Source organism: Aethalodelphis obliquidens, unplaced genomic scaffold, assembly GCF_003676395.1.
Source record: "Aethalodelphis obliquidens isolate GAN/ISIS:26980383/991018 unplaced genomic scaffold, ASM367639v1 scaffold33, whole genome shotgun sequence".
Taxonomy (NCBI): Eukaryota; Metazoa; Chordata; class Mammalia; order Artiodactyla; family Delphinidae; genus Aethalodelphis; species Aethalodelphis obliquidens.
The window spans coordinates 17028460-17039345 of record NW_020837977.1 but is presented as its reverse complement, the minus strand read 5'-3'; the positions used below and the strand labels follow the sequence as shown (position 1 = coordinate 17039345).

The window sequence follows — 10886 nt, the reverse complement described above, 5'->3', positions numbered from 1 at the left end:
GGAGCCTGTGCTCCGCAGCAGGAGAGGCCACAACAGTGAGAGGCCCGTGTACTGCAAAAACAAAAAAAAACAAACAAAAATAAAAACCAGAAAATAAGTGCTGATGACGATGTGGAGATACTGGAACCCTTCGTGGGAATGTAAAATGGTACAGCCACTAAGGAAAACATTAAGGTTTCTCAAAAAATAAAAAAATACATTATACCTTATGATCCAGCAATCCCACTCCTGGGTATATATCCAAGACCTGAAATGATCTTGAAGAGATATTAGTACTCCTGTGTTCACTGCAGCATTATTCACAAGTCAAGAGGTGGAAGCAAGCCAAATGTCCATCGAGGGATAAATGGATAAAGAAATGTGGTGTATGTATGTGTATATATATATATGTGTGCAATGGAATTATTAGCCTTAAAAAAAGAAAAAAATCTCATGGCACAGGGATGAACCTAAAGGACATTTTGCAGGATTCCACTTACATGAAGTCGGAAACACAAAAATTAGAATGGTGGTTGTCAGGGCTAGGGGGAGGGGAAAACGGGCAGTTGTTTACTGGGTATAAAATGCCAGTTTTGCAAGGTGGAAAGTTCTGGAAAGCTTTTGCAGCAATGGGAATATGCTCAACACTACTGAACCGTTAAAAAAAAAAAAAAAGAAGAGTCCTTATGTTTTCGAAGTGAATACACTGAAAAATAAATGTGCATCAAAAATATGTCTGGGATTAAGTTCAAAATAATTTGAGGGTTGATTGGGGGAGAGGATGGAGTTATACGTGAAATAAGACTGGCATCAGCTGACAATTCTTAAAGCTGGGTTCATTATACCATTCCCTCTACTTCTGCATACGTTTGAAATTTTCCAGAATAAGGGAATTTTTTTTAAAAAATTGACAACATGAAAAAAATCAATGAAAGTGCTAGGTGAGAAAGTCCAAGAAATGTCCCACACAATAAAAGACTAAAAGAGCATATGAAAGAAAGCGACACACAGGACCTCCAGAAGGGTTATCCAATCAATAGGAGCCTCAGAAAGAGAAAGTAAACAAATGGAGGGCAAAGCTAAAATAATGAGATTGTCTTTGTCCAGCAGATGGACATCACTGCATTTCCACTACTGGTAGGAATATAAATGGGCAGTCATTTGAGGGCATCCATTTGATAGTATCTTAAAGTTTCTTTTATCTAACCTAGAAAAACATTCATATACACACCCACAGTAAATGTTCTTTAATACCTGACTTTCTAATTCTTTTATATCAACCACTATATATAAATATCTACAATTCAATCAAAATTCAGAAATTCAACTTCCAGGAACGTATCTTACATAGTTGTACAAGTGAACAAATATTAAAAATGTATTTACTGAAGTGCTTTTAATAGCAAAAAAGCGGGAAGTGTCTATTAAGTCCATCAAGAGTGCAGTTAAATGAATAAGGTGCACTCACACAATGCAGTACTCACTGAAAGAAATGAGGTATGTGCAGATATAGAAACACATCCCAGATACATAAAGACAAAAATAATTTACAGAATGTTCAGTATTCTCATTTGTATTCTTAAAAAGGAGATATAGATTTTATATAGCTAAGAGGAGATAGATAAAAATCACATACACTATATTCACGTGAAAAGTTCTGAATATAGTATTAACAATACCTTTTGGGATGGGTTCTATATAAAGAAAAGCACTTTATAGGACAGAATGTACAGAAGGATCAAGTTCTTTCATTCTGCAAGTTTAATTTGCTAAGAAAGTGAAATATACTGTTCAGAGAATGAAGGAAGTTAAGAACTGACTTAGCTCCTTACTTTCAAAAGGCTGAAATTTTGGCGCTGCCAGGTTCTCCGGTAGAGTTAGACCAGCTTAGTCACTTTTTTGGTGAAGAAGGATGCAGTCAGAAAGGCCAGGCCCCTGGGGATTCAAGTACACTTCTCAAAATGCCCTTGTAAGTAATATGACCAATACCACTGTCAGCAGTGTACCACATATCCCGGGGGAATCAAGGTCCCCGTGGGAGAAATCTATGCACTTGGCAAACCAGTCTTCGTTTTTTTGGAAAATGTCTCCCAGAGAGACAAAGGAACACCCAACACGCCCTCGAGACAGATACAAGTACCTTCATTTTGCACATGATAACTGAGGCTCCAAGAGGTACCTTATCAAGCTCACATATCCAGGCAATTACGTTTGGAACAGATTTGACAGCATGGCCAAGAATTCTACACTCCTGCCCATTCACTTGACATCCCAGATCCTGAACATACATACTTAGGGATGTCAGGTGAAAAAATCTGATCTAGCAACGCACAGCCTTATGTTCCTGCCACGTTTCGTGTAGCCACCATGTCTAGAAGAGAAGTACTCTGTGACCCTAAAGGGAATGAGGTAAGGACCGCAGAGGCCTCCCATTTTCAACCTTCCTCTCCCTCCCTAACCCATACAAGCTGGCCTACGACACAGAATCACTGGCATTGTCGCCACTATGTAAACTACCTTTACTTTGGTTTGCTACTAGTAACACTCAAAGGCCCTGTAGGGGTTTTATTTCCAAGCAGGCATTTTGAGTGTTTAAGGGATTGAAGATAATAGTTCCCCAAATCTTAAGTGCCGTATTTTAGCTGTATTAAAGGCCCTAAGTATTGCTTACAGCTTAAATACAACTCCAACTATTTGAGTGTGATAAATTACAATTTGTGAAGCATCAGTCACTTTGGCATGCCATCGGCTAAACTCCAGAACTGTATGAAAGCCTTTAGGCTGTTCTTTCAATACCTTCTGACTTAATGATGGCACATTTTGCACAATAATCTACTCTTTAGCCGTAAGTAGCTTAGTTTTCACAGAACTGAGATCTTTTTACAACCAGTTCTCAGGATATTGATCACATATTCCAAAGACTTCTGAGTTGCAATACACTTAAGAGTACTGAAACAAGCTTGCTGGAATTTCCATCTGGGGCTACACATTACCAGGTACTTGAATGTTAAAATGATCTCAACCACTACCATAACAGCTCTCTTTGCACTTCTAGTGCAAAGAATCCTGAAAATTGGGCTAGAGGACAAGTTAGTAGTTTCGCTGCCAGGCTGATTATTTTCTTCCCAACTTCTAGAGTTAAACTGAGAACACCAGCTTCTCTAGGAAAGGAGAATGGATCGCCGCTGGGCTCAGGAACCGAACCAGGCTCCTGTCTAACTCTTACTGAAGTCTTTACAGCCCAATGTCTATAGAACAGTTACAATGAAACTTCAATTCTTCCTGTTTCCCCAAGCTAATTAGTTTAATAAAAGTTGATGATCTGGCTTAATGCTGTTACAAATGGTTAACCTTAGCATAGTTCTTCCCAGGTTCTGCGCCACTGAAATCCCTTTTCAAAATCCCATATTTTGTGGAGACCTGCTAAGAGAAAAAATTAGAATCAAAAGGACCTGGACGTTGGAAAGAACAGCAGGGGGAGGGTTAAGGGATGAGAAGAGCCATTCTGAGCGGCTGTGTGGCGCGTGGTGGCCAGGCACTGGGAGAGAAGACAGAACAGGAGGGTCTGTGGGCGCTGAGGTGCTGGTGCGTGGCACACAGCCGGATGTATACAGAAATCTGAACACTGCACAGATGGTAACTGAAGCCAGTGGACAAGGCAGTCCAAAGTGGACTAGACCCCAGCCCAGAGGAAAGGCGGGAATCTCATTACTGTGATTCTACTAAGAGTAGCAAATGGGAGGACATTTTCTGAGGAGAATTTTATCATTTGTAAAATGCTTATATACTTGTCAGAGATACTTCTTGAAATTTTCTCTAACAGAAAAACACGTATTTAGTAAATCCATCGGATTATAAACTAATAGCAAAAATTTAATACTTTTAATGGGACATCAAGATGGATTCTCAACCCATGGGCCCACTGAAATCTCAGCTATGCTGTTAAGCCTAGGACGCCGGGCAAGTTTAATCTCAAAACCAGTTCCTATATCTACACAATGGGAACATTCAAGAAGATGTAACACGTAAGCAGAGCCCGGTAGTTAAGCAGTGTCATCCGCTACTGTGCCAACGGGGGCCTGAATAAACAGAACGTGACCTATGCGATGTGCTTTTCAGGCCTAAGGCTGACGTAAATTTATGAAGCTAATGTCTATGTGCAAACTACACGTTAATGTAGCCTCCTACTGGACGACCTACATACATTCAGTGAAAAATAATTCCAGGAAGATTATGTAAAGCTCGTCTACAGATGTAACCTAACATTAATCTAAGCACTGGGATCGTTTCTATTCTAATCTAAAATATCAAGGCACCGGCGTCTATAAAATTAACAAAGTTTCAAAAACATTTCGAAATCTGCCAAGTTTAAAAGGAGCCATGACCACCGGGCAGAGCCGGGGCTGGAAACCTAAGGTGTTACCTTCCCCGAGCTACTTGTCCTCCAGTGCGTCAGGCTCTTAACCATGGCTGTACACGCGAGAGTCGCCCCAGAAACTTTTGACAGTACCCCGTATCTATCAAGTCAGGTCTCCCAGAGTAGAACGCAGACACGTGTTCCTGGGAAGGGCTCCCACAGGCGGCCAGAGCTGTGCGTACTCACCTCCAACGCAAGGTCTCACACGTTCTGTAGCTAATGCAGTTCAGCGTTCAAACGTCACGTGCAAACTGACTCAGTGGGCCCTGCAAGATGCAACGAGGAAGAGCGGAACCCAGGCTACCCACCTACTTCTCGTCACCCTGCTACAAGGTGCAATGAATTCCGGAGTACGACTCCCTCCCTAAGGCCCGTCAGGGTCAGGAATGAGAGCCCACGAAGCTTAACGGCCGATTATCAATTTATTAGAGCCGCTGGCTCAAGCATCTGCAATGGTGACTTCCACCTCGACCCCGGGCTCGATGCTGATGGAAGTGATCTGCTTGACGATCTCGGAAGGGCTGTGCAGGTCAATGAGGCGCTTGTGGATCCTCATCTGGAAACGGTCCCAAGTCTTAGAACCTTCCCCGCAGGGGGTTTTCCTCGTCGTTATTCTCAGGGTCTGCAGCAGAAGACAGAGGACACCAGGCACCCAGGCTGCGGGAGCGCCGCGCTCCGCAACCCCCCGGCGGGGCGCTCCGAACAGCAGGGCTGCGCGCTAGGCCCGAAGCCGCCCGGCGGCCCCCCGCGCCCCGGAGCGCCAAGGCTCTCACCTTGGTGGGCATCCGCACCGGCCCCTTCACCTTGAGGTTCTTCTCCTTCGCGCCTCTGATCAGGTCGGCACACACTACAAGCGGGGAAAAGCGTCTGGGCCCTCGCTCACGACAGGGGCGGCCTTACCGGCCTCCAAGGCCGCCGGCTCAGAATAGCGTACGCGACTATCACCGCAACTCAACCCAGTAAGCATCTCCTCATCGCCAGCGGCGGGGGGAGGGCGCGGTCCACGCCGAGGAGCCGTCCTTGCTCGGCCTCCTCGAGCCTCACAAGCCCAGCTCGCCGCTGCTCCCGCCAGAGCCCGTCCCCCGCCCCCGGAGCCACCGCACTGACCCTTCTCCAGCGACTTCACGTTGCGGCTGGTGAGAGTGATCCGAATCCGGTGGATCGCCACCTCGGGCTCCACGGGAGTCTTTCCGGTGTCTTTAAAAGCCTGTTGCCCCAGAGATGAGAAAATAAAGAGGCACCTTGGAGGCAGCCTATCACCTCCCGGGTACGAGCGCGCTCACCAGCCCCCTTCCCCGGACAAGCGAGTCCCGTCTCCTCCCGCCAGCCCGGCACCCCCCACACCCACCCCCCGAGATCCGACCGGGACGCCCTCGACTCACCATGGCTGCGGTGCGTCTTCCTGACCGACTTGTTCCTCCGCGAGGGCGAACAGCGGTGAGTCAGGAGCGGGGGCCGGAGAGAGAAGCCCGAAACTCCCCGACAGCTGCTACCGCGTCTTCCTCCAAGAGGCACGCGTGCGGCCTGCCGGGCCCTTATATAGCCGCGCTCGCGTCTGCATCCGGGTCCCGCACGCCCCTCCGCGCTGCCCCGGAAGAGGAATCGCCTGGCGGGCTCTAAGGCGGAGGCGCGAGCAGAGGGGCGGCCAGGTGCGGCCGCGCGCGCTCCCTGTTGGCCCGGCGGAGTCAGAGCGCCGTCGGGTGAGGCGCAGCCGCGGTCCTCAGGGCACCTGGCGGGGATGATGGGGAGACTGCGACCTGGCCTAAAACTCCACAAACTCCTCGGTCCTGGTTCGCCGACCGCCGGCTTCTAAGGAGTCAGAACGACTCCTGTGCTTGTGGAGTCTACCCTGCAAAGCTTCTTCCCGTACAAACCGAATCACTCGTGCTCTAAACAAACGGGTAACTCTTCTGAGTTAACTCACGTGGATATTAGGGGAAATGACTGATAACCTGGGTCAGTTTTTATTCTTTAAATTAGCAGTTATTTTTCATAACCTGGAACATTCCTTCGCGGTAGTTCATCTTCTGGCTTCCCAGACCGGCAGAAGCATGTGCGGTCTGTTTCTGAAAAGCACCTGAGCGTGGTTCTTCCCCCTCCCGGGACGCGAGGGCGAACACGCCGGGCTGCCGCGCCTGCCCCGGGGTATGTCGTGCAACCCAGGCCCCGCCTGGAGACCCCGGCTCTCCACCTAATTCGAAAGCGTGTTATCTCCGGATAAAGTGATGTTGGATGAGACCCTTGAGGACCTCCCTAATACTCCTTAATACTAGGACAAAGTACAGTGGACAGACCGAGAGCGGGCAGCTGACCTGGGTGGCCAGGAGAGATGAGGACACATATCCTTAAAGATGACGGAGTGGTTACGTAGGACGAAATAGGTGAGTTGGGCTTTGATACGGGGCAGAAGCAAGAGTAAATAACGTCGTATGGTTTTACAGGTGAACCTGAGGGCAGAAGAGTTATTTGTTCAGCGCCACAGATCTGACCCCTCCAATTAGGGGCCTTTCTTGAGCCTTTCACTTCTGTTCCTTGGAGAGGAATTATACTTAAAACGTACATCAGATAATACCGTTGACTTACTTATTTGGTGATGATCAGGCACAGCTAATACCTGGCTTTCTTCGGCTCACAAAGAATATCTACTAGATTTTGCTTCCATTTAACAAATAACTTAGGGCTTCCCTGGTGGCGCAGTGGTTGAGAGTCTGTCTGCCAATGCAGGGGACACGGGTTCGTGCCCCGGTCCGGGAAGATCCCACATGCCGCGGAGCGGCTGGGCCCGTGAGCCATGGCCACTGAGCCTGCGCGTCCGGAGCCTGTGCTCCGCAACGGGAGAGGCCGCAGCAGTGAGAGGCCCGCGTACCGCAAAAAAATAAAAAAACCTTAAATGTCAAAATTTGAATATTTTCCAGTTCAGTTATTTTAAAATGTCATGCATTGGCTGTAAATACTTTATTAGTAGAATTTGCAGCAGAAAGTCCGAAAACCAGCATTCTTGTTTTACTAGTTGTAACCTCAATGAGACTTCACAACTTAGGGCTTTCACGTTTGGCGTGGCTACCAGCCACAAACAGACAAAAATGCAGTTGCCCAAGCTCCCTGGGCGGTGATCAACCCCCGCTGCATTAATACCGAGTACGAATCTTCAGAGAAAGCTTACTTGAGTAGCATTCAGGTTTTACCAGTGCTCAAAAGACAGCCAGAAATTCAATGGTGGAGTGCTTGAGAAGTACATTTGTGGGGTTTTTTCAATAACAAATCTGGTGCATCTATTCTTAGGTTTCCTTGATTATAGAAAAAGAACTTCAGCATAGTAAAAGGCAAGATATGGCCCAGCATTTATGGGAAAAATGATTGATGTGACTAGCACTAAGGAAACAGCTGGTTGAGATATTAGACAAATGCAATGAAAAGATCACTAGTTTGAAGTTTATATAAGATTTCGTTTCAAACATTTTGTCATATTTTCCTCTTGAAAGTTATCAAATGCGGTAGTCCCCAGATTTCAATTAAAAATGTAATATTCTAACATTAGATGTGAAATAGTCACTGGAGAAAAATTAAATATTAACAATAAGCACAAAAGAAGAATAAAATGCAGAACCCCACATTTAGAGATAAACCACCTGTTTACACTTTCAAATACATACATATCCCTTTAAAATGTGAGCTTATACTGTATATACAGTTTGGTAAGCTTTATCCACAGAATATTTTGCACAATAAATATGCTTCTGCAACATTCCTTTTAATGACTGTACCGTATGGATGGGTCATTCATGATTTATTGAACTAGTCCTCTGTTTTTAGACACTTAAGGTGTTTTCCCCGCTTCACCTCTTACAGACAGTACCATGAGGTACATGCTTCTAGACCAAGATTTCTCAGTCTCAGCACAGTTGACATCTGGGGACACATGAGTCTTTCCTATGCATTGTAGGATGTTTAGTGGTATCCTGGCCTCTGCCCACTAGATGCCTGTACCAGTCCCTCCCCTTCAGTTGTGACAAACATGTCCCTAGACATTGTCAAATATCCCCTGTGGGGCAAGACCACCCCCAGATGAGAACCACTGCTGTAGACACATCTTTCAACTCAGCCTTAATGCCTTAGATCAATGACTAGATACACTTATTCTTTGGTGGCTTCATCAAAGAATGAGCATATTTTAAATACTTTGGTATTAAGTAAATTGCCCTCTGGGAAGGTTACGCCCCAATAGATACTTCTTCCAGCAGTGCAATGAAGATTTCAGTGTGAAAAATAAAATTAAATTTCTGTCTCATTTTAAAATTTAAAAATATTCTTTAAAAATTTTTTATTTAAGTATAGTTGATTCACAATGTTGTGTTAGTTTCTGCTGGACAGCAAAGTGATTCATAATATATGTATTCTTTTTCATATTCTTTTCCACTATGGTTTATCACAGGATATTGATTATAGTTCCCTGTGCTCTACAGTAGGACCTTGTTGTTTATCCATCCTGCATATCATAGTTTGCATCTGCTCACCCCAAACTCCCAATCTTTTCCTTCTCCACTCCCCCTTCCCCTTGGGAACCACACATCTGTTTAAGAATTATTCTTCAGACCATTACAAAGTCTTGGTTTTCAATATCTGTATCCATATCCTTCCTTCACTAATTTTTGTAGTTCTTTGAAAATTATCTTGTAAAGCCTTTTAAGGCAGGTATTTGTGTCTTTCTGTGGACAGCCATCTACTGGTCTTTCGCTGCAATGACAGTGTCATCAAACTATTACACTTCCAAAAGGAAATTAACAGCAGTTAAAAGTGACTCAATTCATGGTACCCATGTATATGTGTATGAAGAAAATGCTAAAGACAGATTGTCAAATGAGTCTGCTTAGACACTATTTTTTTGTATAATTTTTGATCTAAATAAAATGGATGGGAAAACTCATCAGTGTGAACTTTCAGAATAAAAGCCAGAAAGAAAAAGAATAAGAACTTTCTCTTGTGCCCACCCGTGCCATATGCTAAGGGGGTGAAATGTAGAGGCAGTTCATTGGCTTTCCTAGGGTTACAGATGAGGATTAGAGCATAGGATAGCCAGCACCGTTGCAAATGGACTACCTGTGTTAACCTCAATCTGTTTGATCCTCGCGTTAACCTTGGATTCATGTTTTGTGTCTATGAGGAAGCTGAGCTTAGGTGACAGGAAGGTCACAGGAAAAGCCAGTGTCTGAACCCCAGAGCCTGCGTCTTGGCCACTATGCTAGACTATTTCTCAGTATATGTTAGGTCTAATCTTTATCACTAGTAGCATTAGTATATCTGAGAGGTTAAAATCCTATTATGTTAAATAAAATGACATAGAAGGGCTTTATAGATTTCACTTTAGTTGGGATCAGAAATTTCACTGAGCTACTAATATGTGTTCATTTTAAGGTAGAATACCCATTTTTTTAAAAAAATTTTTATTGGAGTATAGTTGATGTACAATGTTGTGTTAGTTTCAGGTGTACGGCAAAGTGAATCAGTTATACATATACATGTATCCACACTGTTTTAGATGCTTTTCCCATATAGGCCATTACAGAGTATTGAGTAGAGCTTCCTGTGCTGTACAGTAGGTCCTTACTAGTGATCTATTTTTTATATAGCAGTGTGTATATGTCAATCCCAATCTCCCAGTTCATCCCTCCCCACCCCGTCCCCTGCTGTCCCCCTGGTAACTTTAAGTTTGTTTTCTAGAGTTCTATCTGTGAGTCTATTTCTGTTTTGTAAATAAGTTCATTTCTTTAGATTCCACATGGAAGTGATATCATATGATATTTGTCTGTCTCTGTCTGACTGACTTCACTCAGTATGATTATGTCTAGGTCCATCCATGTTGCTGCAAATGGCATGATTTCATCCTTTTTTATGGATGAGTAATATTCCATTGTAGATATGTACCACGTCTTCTTTATCCATAGAATCCCCATTTCTTAACTCTTTCAATCTGAGTTTGAAGTTCGTAAACCCACAGTCAGCTTAACTCTATTTGCTCATTAACATTGCTCACTAAGGTGAGCGATGGAACAGAACCGGGGACGCAGGAAGATCTTTTCACTGAGAGTGGTTCACGTGCAGCAGGCATCGGGGGTGGTACTTTTCAATCATATTTAACTGCCGAGCTCCCGAAATTCTCTGTAGGGGTGGAGCTGAATGTTTGGCCCTCTAGGCCTCCTAGTACTGTCCTCCCCCACTATAATCCTCCTATTCCCAGGCCTGCGGGCCTAGAGATTCTAAGGTTCCTTGAAATATACAACCTGAAGAATTACACATGCCATTTCCTAGCTTTCACAGGTAAACTGCAGAGGATTTCCGCGGCCACACTTTTTGATTCTGATGTCATGCAGGGGAGCCAGGGCTATATTTATCGATCAGCCACTTTTTCCTGGACTTCTGCTTCCCGTGTTATATAGAATTCGTACCATTTTTAGAAAAGATTTCTACCATTTGCCGTCCTTCGTGAGAAGTT

The 10886-nt window shown here is 44.6% G+C and overlaps 1 protein-coding gene and 1 non-coding gene across 2 annotated transcripts; both read right to left on the bottom strand.

Moving 5' to 3' along the window:
- Positions 1 to 4799: 4799 nt before the first annotated feature.
- Positions 4800 to 5972, bottom strand: RPS20 (ribosomal protein S20). The gene is made up of 4 exons (XM_027128074.1): positions 5779 to 5972; positions 5504 to 5603; positions 5170 to 5243; positions 4800 to 5018 (listed from the first exon to the last, which is right to left on the bottom strand). The coding sequence occupies exons 1-4, from the start codon at positions 5779 to 5781 to the stop codon at positions 4836 to 4838; spliced, it is 360 nt and encodes a 119-aa protein (XP_026983875.1). The 5' UTR covers positions 5782 to 5972; the 3' UTR covers positions 4800 to 4835.
- On the bottom strand, positions 5310 to 5376 carry LOC113631589 (small nucleolar RNA U54). Its single transcript, XR_003437451.1, has one exon. It is a non-coding gene; the product is annotated as a small nucleolar RNA U54 (small nucleolar RNA).
- Positions 5973 to 10886: the final 4914 nt, after the last annotated feature.

Coding starts and splice junctions, on each gene's coding strand:
- RPS20 (XM_027128074.1), bottom strand. Junction 5,244..5,503: donor CGTGAAGTCGCTGGAGAAGG/GTCAGTGCGGTG, acceptor CCCCGCTTGTAG/TGTGTGCCGACCTGATCAGA. Junction 5,019..5,169: donor CGGTGCGGATGCCCACCAAG/GTGAGAGCCTTG, acceptor CTTCTGCTGCAG/ACCCTGAGAATAACGACGAG.